Source organism: Colius striatus, chromosome 4, assembly GCF_028858725.1.
Source record: "Colius striatus isolate bColStr4 chromosome 4, bColStr4.1.hap1, whole genome shotgun sequence".
Lineage (NCBI taxonomy): Eukaryota > Metazoa > Chordata > Aves > Coliiformes > Coliidae > Colius > Colius striatus.
In genome coordinates this window covers 42,854,014-42,874,210 of record NC_084762.1, presented here as the reverse complement: position 1 = coordinate 42,874,210, position 20,197 = coordinate 42,854,014, and the positions used below count along the sequence as shown (strand labels likewise).

At 36.7% G+C, this 20,197-nt stretch overlaps 1 protein-coding gene across 1 annotated transcript in view; it reads right to left on the bottom strand.

Moving 5' to 3' along the window:
• PIEZO2 (piezo type mechanosensitive ion channel component 2) overlaps positions 1-20,197 on the bottom strand; it is a 318,044-nt gene that overhangs the window by 38,362 nt on the left and 259,485 nt on the right. Inside the window, exons 27-35 of the mRNA XM_061994704.1 lie at positions 19,362-19,605; positions 18,074-18,170; positions 16,197-16,356; positions 12,459-12,548; positions 9,819-9,940; positions 8,937-9,008; positions 4,998-5,101; positions 3,045-3,143; positions 554-662 (exon numbers count right to left, since the gene is read on the bottom strand). Of these exons, the coding sequence (XP_061850688.1) occupies positions 554-662; positions 3,045-3,143; positions 4,998-5,101; positions 8,937-9,008; positions 9,819-9,940; positions 12,459-12,548; positions 16,197-16,356; positions 18,074-18,170; positions 19,362-19,605 (1,097 nt within the window). The remainder of the gene's footprint in view (positions 1-553; positions 663-3,044; positions 3,144-4,997; positions 5,102-8,936; positions 9,009-9,818; positions 9,941-12,458; positions 12,549-16,196; positions 16,357-18,073; positions 18,171-19,361; positions 19,606-20,197) is intronic.

The following is a 20,197-nucleotide window of genomic DNA, read 5'->3' as shown; positions in this document are numbered from 1 at the left end:
TGTAACATACAAAACCTTTTCTGGGAATGCACATGAATTTATCATCAAAATGAGAGACTTTGAGCAACCCTAGATAAATCTGGATAGAGTGAAGGATAATGCCTGATTCTGGCCAAACATCTGGCTACACTCCCATACTCTGGAGAAATGCCAATACCAGGTTATTAGCTTTATACAGTTAAGCCTTTACAGGGTTATGGCTTTCTCTTGCAAGTACTCTGCTTCCATAAATGTTTTCATATAGCTGCTGTTTTCTGCAATGTGTTGAGTCCTATTTGGCAAAATTTCTGGGAGTATGTCTTGCAGTTTCACAGAAAACACACATATACCCTCTTCTCCTTTACCTCCTCTAATGTGTATTGTGTAGAAGAGAAGGACGTAGCTATGGCTGGCCTTGTCAAGCACTGGTGCACGGAGAGACAACCAGTAAAAGCTTCCAGTTCCTAGTCAGAAATGAGAGCATTTGCCTTCTAAAGCTCAGCTGCCTTTCACTACCAGCAACAGGCCATCTAATTAACACTGTATTTTTCTGAAATGCAAAAAATCTACCTACCATCCCCAGATCCTTTTCGCCTTCTCTTCTCTTTTCCAAAACTTTTCTTGTCTTTGCGTCTCTGTCGTAGTGCTGTTTTAGGGTCAGTAATCCAGGCCTGATAAACAAACTGGAACGAACAAACTCATTCATTTTAAGGTCCTTCATGTTTTGAGAGTAAGCCATAGAGTAAGCCACAAGTAGGACTATATAGTTTGAGTAAACACATTCAGATCTGCAGGGGTAAGGAAATATTTTGCATCCCAAGTCAAACACCTCCCCTGCATGTCTGCTGAGTTTTCATGTGCTATTTTTGGTAGGATAAAACCAAATCTGAAAACACTTGTGGGTGAACCAAGTTTTATTAGAACCTGCAAAAATTCATGCTCTGGATTTTGGGAATTAGCACTTATGCCCGACAAAGTATTACTTCACTTGAACCTCTCTATTTAATTCTGTATTTCTACTCTTATTGTTTTACAGGGAAGAGGCAGAGTTATAGAAGCATTAAGCGAAAATGCTGCAATCAACTAACTAAAGCATCAAATTATGAGGTGGTATCTCAGTGCAGGTATTTGTGCTTGTACATTTTTCATACTTCATGCATTTTTTTTCCTTCACAGTGGAACATTTACAGATTTGCCACCTAAGCACAGCTCCAAACCTGGCAATAAGGAATTCCTCAAATTTCATTCTGATTTTGACAATGAGTCCTTTTGTTGCTTCAGATAAGTCACTTCTACTGTTATTTTTTTCCATCTGGAAAATGAAGATAGTAGTACATACCTACATATCAAGAGGATTTTATTGGACCAAATCCTGCTCATAGCACTCACTCAGATCAACAGTCTGTTGATCTGTATGACTACATGAAGCATGGAATTGGCCCAAAATATTTGTGAAGGCTATGGCAATGGGGAAAAAAAATAACAAAGTTTAAAAAATGTTAAACAAGTAATTTTTTGAGTAGTTCTGCTCAAAGTGTGAAAGAAAGTTACAGAAAAAAAAAGCATTAATACTTGGGTTTTGGGTTTTTTTCCATATATGATGTAAAATATGAATAAGAGAAACTAAAGAAACTGTATCTTCTTCACAACTCTTTAGGATGGAAGATTTTCTTTTGTTCTTTGTATGTTTTTCACTGAAAAATGCTAAGCATTTTCAATTTGCATTACACTGTCTTCCACTTCTAAGCAACACAGGGTAGTAACAGAGAAAGGGCAGGGAAGCACACAGATGCAGGCATGAGGGTGAAAATAAAGCACAGTAATAAAACAGCTCCACTAAATCGCAAGACAAACATGCAGACAAGGACAACAACACGTGTATCTCAGTGAAGCTGGAACTGCCCCTCAGAGGACAGATAGTAAAATTTCTGTTTGGTTTAGTCTTATTTTAAGATTTGCATACACAAATTGCTTTGGAACATTAAAACAATTTTTAAAAACTGACTTTAAATGAATTCAAAAGGGGAAAACTACTTTGTTCTGTTTTGTGAATATATACATGAGAGGAAATTATTTTGGTACTGTTGATTAGAAGCTCTCAAGGTCTATACATGTAATTTACATGTCCAACTTGTTGAAAACAAGCATCACATGAGAAAATGTGTGGGATCAGAGGCACTGGTTTCTCTTTGCCTTGTAATAGGTGTTTTCCGATGAAGGTGATACTGAAGTGAACTAACACCATATTACTTACTGAAAGATAGAAACTGTCAACATCTGCTATTGAAAAGTTAGTTGAAACATTGTATGCTAGCCACAGTCATAGTGTGAATAAAGAAATTAAAGGTAAAAGGCAGACTTGGAAGCGGGTAGAAGATTTAATCTGTTAATCAAATGCCCTTTCTTAATGCTAATGTAACTACTTTTGTTAAACAGTGGGTATTTTAAGAGCTGACTGAGTGCATACTATTACTTTTTTACGACTGGACAAACTTTAAATGCAGTATCTTTTAGGCTTTGGAGTTGCTATGCTCAATCTGTGACACTCATTCCTTCCAAATATCATGTTACATACATGGACTGTAAAATCATGAACAGTGCTCAAAGGCAGTGAAGGCTAAATGTATTCAAAGAGGACAAGAAAGGAGATGCAGAGATCTTTTTATGATGATGGTAGTCAGAAAAGTAGAGAGCTAAAAACTGTTTTGGAGCAGAATATGTGTTTTACAAACCTTTTTACCAGCTTGCTGAGATCAATTTACCATGTTGTCCATAAGAGGCATGCAACTTGATATGACCATCTTGTACAGCAGTATCAGAAGAAAATGAGAATTTTGGTCTGCATTTTCTCTCTGAGCTTGCACTTAAAAAAAGATAGACTACTTTTCTTGTGGTTTGATCATTCCAAAAGTATGAAATGTGTTGCATTTACTAGGAATGAAACATTGGACGTCATTAGTTTTTTAAATTGTTAATATAAGAGGGAAAATGCAGACGAATACAGAGGTATACATCAGGAACTATGGGATGGGTCACACATTGAGCACTCGCAAAATATTGTGTACCTTTGCCGCTTTGATTAAATACTGAAGAATAGTTTTGGGTAGTTTAATGACAGACTTTGGCAAGGCTAAAATGGCTGAAGCAAATTTCCCAATAGCTCTCTATAAAGAAGGACAAAGCAAGAGCAATTAGTAGAAAACAAGAAAATATTAATAAAATGTATCTACAGAATGATTGCATTCAGATTACTAAGAACAAATTTACATTCATAGACTCCAATATGATAAAAGATCACTTGTGATTAGATGTTCTTAACTGCCTGCAAGTTAACCTCCAAGTTAATCCTTGAAGTGACTACTACACACAATTTACACTAAAAGAAAAATCCACTGGTTTTCTGTTCTGTACAATTCCCCTCCTACATAAATATCCAACATCTTCATGTTGCACACATTGCAGAAGTAGCTACCTATATAGAACAATTGGACAGAATTGTGAAGAAAAATCAAGATCCTCCAGCCTCAGATTAAAAATTTCATGACAGATATTTAAAAACTAAGACCAATCAAAAAGCCCAAAGCTCAGAGTAAATGGAAGAATTTTATTAGCTTCTGACCTCAAGTTTAGAACCCTTTAAAATCTCAGTTCTTGGAACTTCTGAACAAAATTTTGTCACTAATTTTTTAAAAAAGCAGAAGAAACAAGAATGCAAACTTTCCTTTACACACGCATGAAATCCAGGAAAAAAAATGACCTAGAAAGTCATGAGCCATTTTTATGGTCCAGGATGAGCTAAATGCAAAATACACAAAAGAATAGTGTAAAGAGTAGAAAACAAAGCTTACTTATAAAATTTTTTTTCATCCAGATTTGTTTTGCCTTTTTTCAGGTCATGAGACCATGTCATTACTACGTAGGCAGCTTCACAAATGTAATCAGTTGGTAATGTAATATAAGTATATAAAATAAAGGCATATTGTATCAATGAATTAAATAAAGTATTTCTTCTTATAATTCAGTAACGTGATCTACGATCTTGTTTGAAAGCTATTGGCATAAGGAATTGAAGACTATGGAGACAGTTCCTTGCTCTTGCTCTGGCTCTGGTTGGGCTTTCAGTAATGCACCAGTTCTGCAGGGAGGTGAGCTTGCATCTGGATGGGAATACTCATCTGCAAAAAGCCACCTGTTCACTAAAGTTACAGACCTGAAAAGGTTCTGTGTTTTTCCTGAAAACTTTAAGTAACACTTTAATCTTGCGAAGACTGAAGCAATCCTATATGCATAAGTATTTCAGTAACTTCTTCACAAAAGTTCTTCATTTAAACCAGTGGATTCAACACCTGGTATTAAATCAAACAGTCTATACGTAGGAACCCAGGTAGAAAACTTCAGCTATCTTTTTAATGTTACAATATCCTCTTACTTCAATATAGTCTGACATTTAAAATGCAAGCATAATAACTATCGTTTTTGTCAAAAAGAAAGGATGCAGTCTCCTTTAGTAATTTTAAATATAAAATTCTTTATAATCCAAGGTTATATATTCTCTGGTCCACTAGGATCAAGAATGCTTTTTTAAAAATTAAAGTATGTATTCTTTTCCACATAAGGTTGCTTATTTTTTTGGGATCATTTTGTCATGGCATGATAAGATCTACTCAAAACCAAAAAAACACCAAAGCATTATACAGTGGTGCTGGAGGTGAGTCAGATTCCCCATTTGTTGTTATTGCAATGCATTAAATTAAAGCTTAGACTCTTAACCTTTGGTTTTTTATTTTTGTTTTTCTCGCGCCAAGTGAATAAAGATAATGATTTCACTATAGTTCCTGTAGGAATTTGGGAATGCATAAAACAGTCAAATTTGCATTATAAACTTGGAAGAAATTTTATTTCCAATACTTTTCAGGTAATGGTTTAACATTTAATATACTCTAATATATGTGCCTGTGTTATGAGAAACCTACATTTTTTTCCAGATGTCAACTAGAAAAGAAATTACCATAAAGTACCTGAAATGCAGATTTTTTTCGAGGCTCTTCTTCTTCTTTTTTCTCCTCTTCCTCTTCCTCTTCACTATCCGTCTCAAACAAATAATAATTTCCACTTCTGACCACTAAGTGAAACAAAATATTTTTTTATTTTTTCTGAAAAGTTCTGTTCTCATCTGCCCCAAGACCTTTGAACAGCCAGACACTCATTTAAAATTTCATAACCAGGAGAGGTGAAAACAGAGAAGGAGTGAGAGATGAAAAGGTCTCAGGCAATTGATTTGATGTTAGTCTGTGATACTTTGGGCATGAACTAAGGAAAATATCACCATGAGAAGAAAATGTAAAGAAAAAACTTGAAGTATATTAAGTTACTAGGTTACATTTTTAAGAAAAAAATGGTACTTAAGTCTAAATTAATTTGGAACTGATGGTTATTTGATGGGAGTAAGAAAAGCCCAGCAGGTAAGGAAATGAATTTACATGAACAGTACTGCTAGACAAAAAATAAATAACTTCTCTGTAAAATGATGAGGCATCCTTTAAACTACCTAATGGGATTAGTTAATGCTTTCTTCAAATATTTAAGCTTTGATGAGGTAATGGAAAACCTTGGTTTGTTTAAAACAAATAATTTGGATTCTATCAACATGATTGCAAATAAGTTTCAATTTTTTGCCCATGGATTCAGAAAGATTCTGAAACCTTGATACAGTAAAGATATACAATGAATAAGCAAAGCCTTATATCCTTGAACAGAAGCAATGATTTTATTTCTCAGATGGTAATAGGCCTACATGAATGAACAAGGGAAAAAAAAAATTAAAAATAAGATAATGAGCAAGAGAAAAATCAAAATCACAGCATCACATTCAGCAGTGAAAACTGGTAAATTATTTCCGTATTTAAGCTGAAAAATTCAAAGAAACAGTTACTTTGATGAAATGTCACACAATCTGGAAATATGGAGCAATAGATATTTATATTGAAAATTATATTTAACCCTCATTATAGGTTTCTGGAAAAGTAACAATTGCTTTAATTCAATCATACCTTGAATTCTACACAGATCCTCTGTACACAGATGACCACACATAACTACCATAGAAACCTTGGAATAAGCACAATGTTAAATTTGCCAGAACTCTATTGGATCATAACTTCAGTATGTAAAACTCCCTCACAGAGGGAATTTTGTGCCTCAAGTACCTAGTTATGATTTCCCTGCAGAGGGACAGAGAATCCACTTCAGCAGTTCTAACTACTGAACTGAAATAAAAAGAATGTTCAGAAATTTTTTGATAAAACAAATTCATTTGTTGGTACAGGACCTTCTAGGAATGTCCATTCAAGACACATTAAACAGATCAATGTATTTTAAGAGCCAATAGTCTAAAGCCCACTTTCATTAAGAAGTATCATGTAGTCAGCAGCAGAAATTGTCCACATAGAAAATCAGCAGGATAAGGTCTGATAGCTAAGGGAAACCTCTACTTCAGCACACTGCTCTAAAGGCTCAGAGTAGTACATAGCAGTCTTGGAACACCCAAGCTCACAGAAAACACATCTAAAATGACCTCCCTCCAAAAATGTTTAGGTTAAAATGTATTTGAGAGGACACTATAATGTATCAGTTACATCTGTTTTGCAAGTAAGAGGGAGGTATGATTGAATAGCAATAATGCATTCTTGCACACATCGAAAAGGCGTAACAAGTGTGTTAATCACTCACTAAAGAGAGTCTAAGTTTTATTAGTAAGATAATCTTTGGACAGACTGGATTTGGAGGATCTCTCTCCTACCACAAAATGTGACATTCTCCTACTGAGAAAAGGGAGTTGCAGGCTTTCCTGGTGGGATAAGATGGACGAGCAGAAAGGGAGCTATGCAGGAGAAGTCAGTATAATCTCATCTGCTTGTGCCCTAATCGAAAGAGCTCCCCAGGAGAGGTACAAGCACTATCTTTTGCAACTTTCTGCCCCAGGAAAACTCAAGGACCTTGAAGCACATGATCCTATCTTCTGCTGATCTTTTTGGTGCTCCATAAGTAATCCACAAGCACAGGAGGAACCATACCTCACTACGAGGGAGACAGTAAGTAGGTTTTGAGGAAACTCTCACTGATGTTTCCTATCTGTTCTACTCAGGCCCAAATTATGACTGTGGTTTAATTCCTATAATATACAAAATGAGGTATCTTTCTGTATGATAAAATTATAACAAGTGCAATAAAAATAACAATAAAAATCTAAATTAAATATCTGAATTGGCATAAAACTTCAGGCTTGAGTGACTTAAAATATATATATAGATAGATAGATACATACATACATACATACATACAATCACAGCCACAAATCCATTTACTGAGAGGAACAATCAAGTGCAATAAAATGCTGTAGAGTTACAGTATAGTGTTTAAAAAATGATAGATAGTTTCTATGTCTGCAAACACCTACTGTCAGTGCCATGTTTCAGTGGGTGTGGATGCAAGCCACACAGCAAACAAACAGTGTTTTCAGGGTCAGGGTCTGTGATGTTTCCCACAAGGTTTTGCATTATTGCAGTAAATAATTTCAAGAATGCTCATTATTTAAACACCGAAATATAAGTTGCCACCTAAGAAGATTAAATAATGAGGGTGAAATAAGTAAAAGCCAATGTCTCTCTTTGAGCAGTTCTTCTTATTACAAAACAAGAGACGATATCCCATTCCTTCAAAATGACCATAGCTTGAAATTCTACTTAAAAATTTGCAAACTATGCTTTTCAATCTGTTTGGTCATTATGGTTCTTAATGAAACTACAGGGCAAGAAGTTTGTTTTCATGAGACTTTTGAAAAGGGATAGGTCTCTCTAAAGGAGCAGTGTGCCCTTTAGAAAAACAAAAATAGAGGCACAGTTTTAGTTGTGACTTGATAGAAATAAGCACATGACATTCTCTTAAACACTGTTGGCATATATACATGCTGGAGTTATAAATAAATACGTGCAGGTAAATCAAGCTGTATGTATATGTGTAAAAGTCTTATTTGGAGCAACTCTTTTAAACTAAATGACTGGGCATAACATAGACGGTCTTATTTATCTCTGATCAGTACTATACACTTGAATATTTTAAAAATCTCCAGAGGTTATTAAATAGCTCAGGAATGATTTTTTGAACAAAGATCCAAAGGAAGGACATCCGATTTGAGACTGCAGTCTACTCAGTCTTGTCCTTTTACTCAATCCATAACTTTGGGAAGGACTCTTATCATCTGATTGGACTGAGCTAAAACCATATTGAAACATCATAATGCAACAATGGTATTAGTAATATGGGTTAATAATTTCTCTGCACAAGGCTGAACATATTTTTGTTCTCAGATTAACACAAAAAACCGGAAATGACAAAACAACTGGCATTAACAGTATGTTAAGGTGTGATCAGAGATACTAAGTTGAGCTTTACACAGCCTAGTCCTGGGCTTGCTCCTTACTTGTCTTGCTGCCTTACTGTGGTACTCGGATTTCTATGGCTGACAGTAGAATGACTCATGAACCATAAAAAAAGATGCATAGAGTGTCTCTATGAAAAAAAATATGATTAATCTTAGAATGTATCATCAGATCATCACTTTCACATTTTTAAATATATTGTGCTATGCAGCAGGGGGAAGTTGAGACTTTTGAGGTCAAATCAGATTCTTTTTGGCATATGTTTATCTGATTTGAAATCTTTCTAAGAATGCGTATCATGAGCTAGCTATGCTTCCAACACACAGAAGTTCAAAATATGGTTAAACTCACTCCTTGAGGACTTGGAAGTAGAAAGTATTTCTTAAAAATGCTAAGCCTTCTATCAAGTCACAGTCATAAAATCAGGCATAAAACAAACAGGTCATGGGAATGCCTTCATTCTGGTCAAGGATATAAGGGTTAAATCGATATATTTGTAAGATGATTGAGAAAACCTACTGGAAGCATGATCAACCCAAGGCCGCCACCACAGCTTTTTTTTGCCCTTGGCTTTCTCTTTGTCTGCTTCTCCTAAAATAAAATATGTCCAAACATTAATTTTACAAAATGAGAAACATGTTTCTTACACTGAGTAATCATTTTTAATTTATCTCAAAGAGCTAAAATTTTATGAGCGCATCAGATGTTAGATCTACTGAGTACATTCAATATTAAAGTCATTAAGAAGCATGACCACTAAGCAGAAGTACCTTGGTTTATGCAGCAGTTAAAACGGCATTCTATTCTAAATCAGCTAAACAGTTCAGTTTTGTGTTTTAAAACATAGTCACAGTTGACTGTAATTTCAAGGAAAAAATATTTTTCCTCCTTTCAAATGCCCTTACGTTTCAGACTTCCAAAAGTTTAAATGCAGTAAGGGCTGATTCAAAGTCGGTGTTAGAAATGTGCCACTAGATAGGTATAATTTTTTCTGTTCCCATGTTTTAAACAACATTTAAAAGTACATAAACATTTTGGTGACTGAAAGAAACCTCCCATGATCCAAAAAATGTTGCTGGGAAAATGTGAATGCTATCTATTTGTAACACTGTGGTTTATAGATAATGAATGTTCAAAACAAACTTCTGCTGCTATTCAGGTCTTTGCCAACAATCTGAAATTATCCAAGAGCAACCTTAAAGAAAACGATTTTCTCTAAATCTTCTTGCATTACAAAATCACGGATTTTTTTTTCTTTTTCTGAATCAAGCTCCAAACTCAGCTAAAAACTTTGTTACAGGATGACAGTTTTGAAGAACAATTTATTACTTGTTTAACTATTAGGCCTATTAGGTCTTTAGCGCTCAACTGCAATTTTGCTACAACAATAGCTAATGGTACCTTCATCATCTTCTTCAGAAACCTTCTGAATCTCCGGCCCTTCTGAGGACTCCTGGGTCATACTTAGCATCCTTTCTTTACCCTTTTTGTATTTTTGCTGCCTGGCTTTGATGCGATCCATTCTAGCAAAAGGAAGACTCTTATTAGATTCACATAGAATCACATCCACTTTTTTAGACCCTCCTGGGGGAAAAAAAGGGGTTAAACAGAACCATTCACACTCATTCACTCCTAGTGTACTCCTTTAGTACTTCTAAAGAAAATATCCATTCCATGTTGTCATTAATTCGGCCTTTGAACAGTGAAATAGCTCTGAAGGGGCTGGCTGAAAACGTCAAGCATAGTCATTTTCCCAGCTGTCAGTGAGAGCTGGGTTGCCTGCAATTACCTGACTGCTTTATCTATTTCCCCTCAACTATCTTATTATCATTTAATTATTAAATAAGTGCTATCAGGAGATACAACACAGCAACTGGAACTCTCAGAAAAAAATTATTCCTGCTTAATGGAGCAGTTTTCCTGAAACTTGCCACTCTGAGACAGGGATGTGTCTGTTCCTGCACTATTTGTGCTACATCTTCACTCCTTAAGCTCATTTGCCCCATATATCTAGAAAAGCAGAAGACTTAAACTAGTTCAGCTTTGTGAAGATACAGGTAAAGTTAGCATAATCTGGTCTTCTATGTTTTCACAGTTTGAAAAACAGTAGGAAAAAAAACAACAGGAATAAGTTTTGTCGATAAAACTGGATTAAAACCAAATGAATCACTAACTTCAGTGATCAAAGCGCACTTAAGTACATTTATTAATCTGTCCATTTGTTAGGAAAGGACCACCCACTAGGGGAAAATCTCTTTCATTTCTTTAATCTCAGCTAGTTGCTATTATTCAGTAGATAGATTTCTTTCCCTTTATCATTCACCTGCTGATGAAGTTACTCTATATCAGTCAGGACAACTTGGGTTGTTATAACTTCTGACTGTGCTGATGGTTGTATTCATCTTAACCAGTCTAAACTGCATGAAGTCCTGATATACATTATTGAATGAAATAAGTAACCTCTATTGTTGAAGTCAAACATCCTGCAAATATAAACTGTTAATTTTTGTAGAAACATAGGTTAGTTTTGGCATTGTTGAAAGCAGTACCACTTCCTTAATCACAGAAAAGAATAATTTTCAGGACAGACATGTCCTGTCAAATAGGACAAGATTGATTCAAGCACAGAGCAATGCCAGCAACAGCCCAAAACATCATCTGATGGGAAACCTCAGGCACACAAGCAGGGAGCGCAGTCCCTGTTGCTATCTGATGCTTTTTCAGATAAGCAGGTGTGGAAGAAGCTGTCCGGAGTCAGATTTTGACAGCTGGTTAGGAAACAGTTAGGGCTTTTCATGCGTAGTGGTGGAACAGCTTTGGAAGGGTTTTTTTCGGTTACAAAATCAGCATGCTGGCTGTGTACAAGAGAAAGTGAAGTGGCTTATTGGCTCTATAAAGAGAAAGGATTTCCAGGTCAGTTAATCTGAATGCAAATATTTTCAGTGAAGGTAAACATATATATTTTGCATTCAAACACTAGAGGAGGAACCACAAACAAAATAGAAGGAGCAGTCACACAGCAAATTTTACAGGGAATACATATATACAGAACAAAATCCTAATAATGGTAAAGTCAATGAGTATAAAGCTATCCACTGAAGCAGTGCCAGGAAGTTACTCAGCTTCCTTAGCCCATAGTGACTTCAGGTTATTTAGATAAATCTAAATTACAACTTCCTTAACTATGCCTCTTGCTCTTGCAATTTCTGGGATTTTTTTAACCCAGTTTCTGTGTCTCAGTTTCCATCTCCTATTTTCTAACCACCTTGGCTTGCACCTTCAAGTGAGACAGGGTTAATGCAGCACTTCTGATTAATAATCTGCCTATCCTTTTCAAGGGCTTTGTAGGTGATTTGCATTTGACCATCCTACTCTTCTGAGAGATAAACTGAGAGACCGGCAGTGTATTTAGAGGAAGGAAAGAAGAAAAGACACAGCTTCCCCCCCCCCCCCAATGTTTCATTAGCATTGCATTCATTCATACTACACAAATTATGATAAACTGAAACTATGAAATGAATTTCTAACAGAGAAAAAAATGAAGAGTACAGATCTAGATAATCCCTAAAATGGAAGACTACATGGTCATGTTGATATGATACTCAGGTGTGGAACGGTGAAAAGCTGATCTTCTTAACCATTGGATTTCAAAAGAGTTTAGAAGAGCCTTCAAAATAAGCAGGGGTGGTCACATCTGTTTCCATTACAATTTCAGGCTCACCAGATAGCAGGTAAGTCACTACATTCCACTCTGATTCTGTATGTTAACTTCACAACCTTTGGTCCTACATATGTAATTTTATGTTTAAATGAAAGTTTAAATTCTGCAGTATGTTGTGGTTTTGGAAAAGATGACTCTAAAACTATGTCTTACTGGAACACGTAAGATCTCTGAATGCCCAGAGAACAATTTTTGTAATTGCAAAATCGCACTTCAAAATCTAATCTCCATTTCTATAAAAAGAAGGTGCTAGACAAATATTAAGTCTGTGAAATACACACATACGTATGTAAATACAGAAAAATACATTAAATACATACTGTCTTTTCAGTTGATCCATTGATTTTTTTTCCTCTTCAATTCTTGCTTTTACAGCCTTGACAATTGTAGCCTGGAAAAGCTCAGCGCCCCTACAGCAGAAATGGAGGCAGGAGAAAGGAAAAAAGAAGAAACATTAAATGTTTCTAAGTTTTCTTTATGCCAGCTAAACTGTACATTCTAGCTTTACATGACCTCATGTGGATCAAATAGAACTAATCTAAGGCCCGAAAGAAATAATTAATTACTCTAGAAAGCTAATATATTTACAGACAATCATTTCACGATTTGAGGCCAAACACTGTGATCCCTACTCAGCCTGAGTTCCTCTAGCAGCTGTTCAAGGAATTAGGTTTTCAGTCCTTAAGAATACAGAAGACGGGTAGGTTTAAGGCTGAGGTAGGACGTGCCACACACCTCCAGGATTTGGCCTTTGCAGTCACTTCAGCATTATATTAACTTGACCCCCTGCCTCAAATCCCCTAGAAACTGTGAACAAAATCCAGTTTAACCCAGGGCCACGATGATCATAGCTTCAGCTTCACTTTTATTCTCTGAACACTACAGTCTTTTCAATCTAATGATACAAATTGTTGAGCAAGTTTTTAGCGTGCTAAAAGACTTCTAAAAGGCTTTTAACTCCATTTTAATAGAAATGTAATCAACTCACTGATTTGGATGTCCACATCAAGTGTCTTGGGCATTCTTCATCATTTACTCATTAGTTCATGAAGACTCGTAGGAGAGTCTCAAAGTCTTTCTCAAAGAAATAGTATAGATTCAAGACTTTCTTTTGTCCGGAATTCAGTAAGAAAGCTATAGTTTCAGAAGGCTATTAATTATTTTTTCAACCATATTTTCTGTGAGATTAATGATTCTTCCATGTAATATGGAGGACAACCAGAACTATTTTTTTCCAAAGGAATACAATCAAGTCTGTCAACCATTATTGTTTTAAAGTATGGTAAAGTAAAACGAAGAAGGACAGTTTCTCCTTAGTAATTTCATCACTCCTAAATTCTCACAAACAATCAAAAACTGTATCTGGATCCTCACTGCTCAAAGCTTGGATTTTAGCAAGGCAAGCAGCTAACTAGAAAACGTAATTATATCACTATATTTATATTACTCTCCTTCATGTAGCACTTCAGCACTTCCAGGTCATTAAAACATTTATCTTTTAAAGCTCCTGATGTAGGCCAGTGTATCTCCATATCTGCTGCTGGAGAACTCAAGCCCAAGTAGGTTCAGTAATTTAACAAAAGACATAAAGTTGGAAGTAGAAGCCAAATATATTTCTTTCAACACAGCCCAATGTCATTTACAAAAGCCTGCTCTTTCTGGATGAAAACTTTTTATTTTAGGAGACATTTTGATACTTATCATTTTGCTTTCTCTAATTTTCACTGTGAACATAGTGTACAATAAATGCTGCAAAAAGGCAGTATCCAGTAAAATTGGATTTCACAGCAGTCTGTGAAATGTCCATACATTTGGGGAAAAAAGAATGCCACAATACATTTAATCCAACATTGACAACAGTAATTCCTTAGAAATCTTACTGAAATTTAAACCAGAATTTCATTCCTGATCTGCTTTCTTATTAAAATACAGAATGGTTGTGGATGTTTGTGAGAAAATCTAATAGGTCCAAAGAGGGTGACATTTCCTTGCCATACCTAGTCAGCGTTCAGTGATGTGACACTTCCCAAGTATCTTCCTGATAGTCTTCCCAAGCTACATGTAATAACTTTCCTGTATTTTTCTTCATAAGACATTTTTGGAGAAGAAATATCTAAGGCCCACTGTCTCACTCAGAATCGCAGAATCACAGATTAGTAGGGGTTGGAAGGGACCTTTAGAGATCTTCTAGTCCAACCCCCATGCCAAAGCAGGTCCACCTAGATCAGGTCACACAGGAACGTGTCCAGACAGGTTTTGAAAACCTCCAGAGAAGGAGACTCCACATCCACCCTGGGCAGCCTGTGCCAGGACTCCCTCACCCTCACAGTGCAGTAGTTTTTTCTGATGTTTAAACGGAACTTGTTGTGTTCCAGCTTCATCCCATTATCCCTTCTCCTGTTGATAGATACAATTGAAAAAAGGGATGTCCCAACCTCCTGATATCCACCATTTAGATATTTGTAAGTATATATGAGAACCCCCGGCAGTCTCCTCTTTTCTAGACTAAACAGCCCCAGTTCCCGCAGCCTTTCCTCATGAGGAAGATGCTCCAGTCTCCTGATCATCTTGGTGGCCCTGTGTTGGATTCTCTCCAGAAGTTTCCTATCCCTCTTGAGCTGAGGAGCCCAGAACCGGACACAGGACTCCAGATGAGGCTTCACCAGGGCAGAGTAGAGGAGGAAGAGAACCTCCCTTGACCTGCATCCCAGGATGCCATTGGCCTTCTTGGCCACAAGGGCTCATTGCTGGCTCACGTTTAGCTTATTATCAACCAGGACTTCCAGATCTCTCTCTGGAGAGCTGCTCTCCAGCAGGTCAATCCCCAGCCTGTACTGGAGCATGGGGTTGTTCCTCCCCAGGTGCAGGACTTTGCACTTGTCCTTGTTGAGCGTCATGAGGTTCCTCTCTGCCCAACTCTCAAGCCAGTCAAGATCCTGCTGAATGGCAGCACAGCCTTCTGGGGAATCAGCCAGTCCTCCCAGTTTGGTGTCATGAGGGAACTTTTCTGAGGGTACACCCTGTCCCCTCATCCAGGTTGTTGATGAAGATGTTGAACAAGACTGAAGAACAAGAACCCATCCCTGTGGAACTCCACTGGCCACAGGCCTCCAACTCGACTCTGAGCTCTGTCATTCAGCCAGCTCTCGATCCACCTCATCTAAGCCACTTTGCCTGAGCTTTCTGATGAGGATGTTATGGGACACAGTGTCAAAAGCCTTTCTGAAGTCAAAGTAGATGACATCCTCTGCTCTCCCCTCATCCAGCCAGCCAGTTATGCCCTCCTAGATGGCTATCAGATTGGTCAAATAGGATTTCCTCTTGGTGAAACCATGTTGATTCCCCCTGATAACCATCTTTTCCTTCAAGTGTTTTGAGATGACATCCAGGATGAGTTGTTCCATCATCTTTCCAGGAATGGAGGTGAGACTGATATATCTGTAGCTTCCCAGGTTGTGCCTCTTGCTTTTTTAGAAGACTGGCCTTTCTCCAGTCCTCAGGCACCTCGCCTGTCCTCCATGAATATTAAAAAATGATGAGTTAGCAACCACATCAGCCAGGCCCCTCAACACTCCTGGATACATCTCATCAGATCCTATAGATTTGTGAGTGTTAAGCTAGCTCAACAAGTCTTTAACCTGATCCTCATCTGCCAAGAGAAAGTCCTCTGTTGTCCAGACCTTTCTCCTGTCCTTGCTGTACTGGGCTCTGATAGCAGGTTGTTTTCGTTTCAAGGCTTATAAATTCTGGCATTTGCTCTCATACATATTGATGTTAACAGAATGTTGCAACACATATCAACTTTTTACAGCTTTTAGTAAGGGCTATGAGAACACCAGATGGTGTTTGGTAGGAAAGATGGTTTAATCTCTAACAGATTTTCTTTTTTTTTTTCTCATATATGCATTCTCAGAGCTGAGTTTGCAATTATAAATTTAGCATGGATTGTTTAAACCAATAGTAAAGGATTCTTTGGTACTACCTTCCATATACATCACTATATATCATAGACATGACAGACTTGAGCTATTTCATTTAATTTTTTTAAAACAGTTTACCTGGATGCTAGGATCTGAGAAGCTTTTATATCTGCAACCACATGCAGGAAGTAGTAACTCATGAAGACTCTTCTTTGCAGCAGCAGGAAAGCAAAACATATACTGTCCCAAATGATTCCTGCTTCTCCACTGGGCAGCTTACAATCTAGATTGTTTGTTGCTGGAAAAAACATCATCAATGTAAGGACTCTTGTATTAAGTACTCATTGAATTGATGTAGTTTAATTAGATTTTTCTTCAGAAAACTGACATGCATTTCCATTTGAAGTACTCCACATTTTCTTTTACAGCAAACTGGAAAGCTTCCAACATGATATCCAATGAAAACTGAGAATGTACAAAAGTGAATAATTTATAATCAACTTCAGACTATCTTAATGAATAAATACTTAAAAACAAAGAATGTGAAAAAAAGTAATTTTTGTTAGCCTGAAATATTTGAATATTTTCTAAAATGGCTTTTTTTAAAATTTCAAAGTGACTTTTTAGTCTCTTTTTTTTTCTATTGAGAACACTATCAACATGGGGTTTTTTTGGTCAAAATGTCTTTTTGGCTGCCACTCCCTAATATTTTTGTTTTTCTTCTCTACAACCCAGTTCAATGTTCCTTTCCATTGCATAAGAGAAAAAGTATTTGAAACCACAAAACTGCTTCCTTTGGGGTATGAGGAGACAGGCAAAGAGGAAGTCCCATTTCTCCTACCTCTAGATTTTGGCCTAAGCTATTTCTTTCTTTCTTTAGTCTCTAAAAGATAGTTCTCTTGGGGATATTAAAAAAATTAAAACTGGGTTTTGTGGAGCTAGACTATAAACTAAATGGCCTATGCTGCCCTATGGAAGGGAGTAGAAAGACTCAAGGGACAGACACTGGCTCAAAGCTTGTTTTACAGTCAAGTAAGCTAGTCTAATAGGTCTGGAAGGTCAAGCTCCAAGAGCTTCAAAGCCTGCTGTGCCTGCCTCCTGGGGAAACTAGTACCTAACTTTCTGTTGCTGCACAAAAAGTTTTGGATCATACAAGAGCTACTGGGCACCATTTATCTTGTGAATATGCATCTTCGTATTTCTTTTCTCTTACTCTCTAGTTACCTATTAGGATCAGACATGAAGATGGGAATTCAGAACTTTGCTGCATACTCCCTAGGATGAAACAGTTCTTTAAATTCAGCAAGAAACACTGAAAAAAAATCAGGTCTTCTCAGACTGTCAGGTCAGAGTATCAGGGCAAAATGGAGTCAAATTAACAGTTTACTGAGAGGTTAAGTGTCTTGCTCTTCATACTTCATTCCTCCCTTCTCTCACCTCCAAACACATACACTATGCACTCTATCCCTGTTATCACCACAAACATGAGAATAATCTTAGAGAAAAAAAAAGTCAAAACCTACTATGCTTGCAAAAAATTGTCACTTTTATACTGACTTAGCCTCTTGCCATTTCAGTAACATTTCCTGGCACACAGGAAAGAGTGGGAGTCTGAAGCTAGGAAAAGGTGCAGACTGCTTGTAATAAGGGTAAGTGACATTTTATCTCAAGTTCTACAGTGAAACTATACTCTCAGGTATCACATCACCTGCATACACAGGGAAACTGTGTTAAGTGCTGGTATCACAAATTGGTCATTTACAGCAAACACTGGTTGTAGTTATATGTGTGTGTGTGTTGATAGTTCTCTCAGTATACGTACCTCCTTTGGTTCTATGAAATATTTTCAATATTCATTCCTGCTAGTCAACATAGGACCAAGCTGTATCAGCTGAACTTGCAGGTATGGTACTTTCACAGGTACTATTTCAGGAGGGGGTACATTTTAAATATAATACAATATTTTGATGGTGATTATTTATAGAAAATTATGAAGAAAAATGAGCTATACTTACGAATACGGTAGCCTTTAACTGTACAAGCTAGGCTAAATGCCTGAATCAACCAGCAACTATTCTTAATTAATGATTCAATATAACCACATGCTCCTATCTGGAAAGTAAAAACACAGTTTTATGTAAGAAAACACAGTAGAAATAAAGATAAGTATTGCACCTCTTTAAATCACATGTGAATATCATAACTGTCACCGACTGTATAATAATTCATTAGTAAAACAGAGATTAGAAGAGTATCTTTGCACATATGACCTTTAAATAGCAAGAATTTGTTCTTTTGATTACCAGTGAAACAGGAGATATGAGGGGGTTTGTTTGTTTTTTTTTTCTCAGAGAAAGTGGTATGTCTGGCACACAATGCAATGCAACATCTAAGCAACTTTTATAAATCACTGACTCAATTTTGCAAACACGCATAGACAAGGTTAACACACACATAGCTCCACTGAATTCCCAAGCATAAAATGAAGCACATATGTAAGCATTTAGAACATTTGCAAATTCAAACCACCCATAAATCAATTTTATTTCAGTATAGTGACTTATATAAATGTAAAAAGAAAAAATATCTTCTCTTTTCAGCCCAGCACTCAAAATGTTCAAAGCTAAAAAGCAATAGCTAGGAATAAATCTAAATCTATCTTTCAAAATGATTTAAATGACCGTCTTGACTCAATCATCTATCAGTGACACTGCAAGAATCCACTTGAAAAAGTTAATTAAACCTTTAATATTTTGCAGAAGAATTTGACTTTTAATTATCAAATACATCTGTTTTCACATGAATTTCACACTAGTTCTAAAGGAAACAGGAATCTAGTTTGTAATTTTGTGGCTGGCTTCACTAATTATATTAAAATCACACAAAAACTACACATGGTTCTAGGCCTGAAAATTTAAATTGAAAGGTTTAATTAAACATGCACTATTTATCAACAGTATGACTATTCTTGCATTTCTTACTCATTTCTCACTCCACTGAGATTTTCACAAGGCTTCTGAAGAGATATTTTACTAGGCAAAAAACCAGGACCTGGCACTTTGAAAATAGCTTGTGATCTTTTGTAGAGCTCAACTGAATACAAGGGTACACATTTTTCTATAATGTACATGCATTACCATTCTTTGGATATGCACTTGCAGTTTCTAAGTTAAAGTGGAGCCTGCTTTGGGCTTGCAGGAGTCTGTTGCCCTGAAAAAGGACTTTTAACAACCACCCATGCACTCCGCACACTTGCAATGAAATCAAAGTGCTGAGGGCAGAGGAAAGGCACCAGCTACTTACTGAGAGGATGTTCTTCATTGTGATCACAAAGACATTGTAGGCAATCAGCCAGTCCCAATAACGTAGAATGCTCTTGATGGGCTTCAGCAACAGATCTCCACCAAAGAGAAGGAAATAAAAGCAGGCTACCAAGTAGCCCATGCAGAATATACTGATCCTCGTGGTTCCCGTTATGAAGATTATAGTAAGCACAAACCAGAAGAGGTAACTAAATATTATCACTTTATACATGTCTAAATAGGACCTGGAAGCAAAAGGAGGAGAAAAAGTTACCATTTTCTGAGGGCAATGCTACCATTCCTCTTTCTGTGCTACTGGCCGACACTTGTGCCTAAGGTTTTCTGAGCCTTCTTGTCCCATATGAATATTTGTGTACTCACTTAAGACTTGTGCCAAGGTCAGTGGGTCTAGCTCATTCATTTGTCTGCCTGGCTCATATACTCCATTTGAGCTTACACATGTGTATATGCACCTTGTTACTCTCAGTCAGGGCACTTTGAGTCACACAGGATCAAGCCTTTTATCATGAAAGGTCTGAAAACACGTCCTCACCAAACTTCATGATAGAGTGATATTATCTGGCAATGTTACATATACAATTTAAAAGCTATCTGAGATAATTTTTTTCAGAAGTCTTATCAATAGCAAACCTATCTTTAAAAGCCAGCTACAGTAATCCACTGCAAGCAATTCTGCATTTACTGGTGACTTCTAGGGAATTCAATCTGGTTGAAGGCCTAGATTTCAAGGATAGCTGCTAAAAATATCTTTCTACAATGGATAACAACTGTAAAAGTTTTGAGGGGTAAAATGTCTCTACAGAACGTAAATTGACC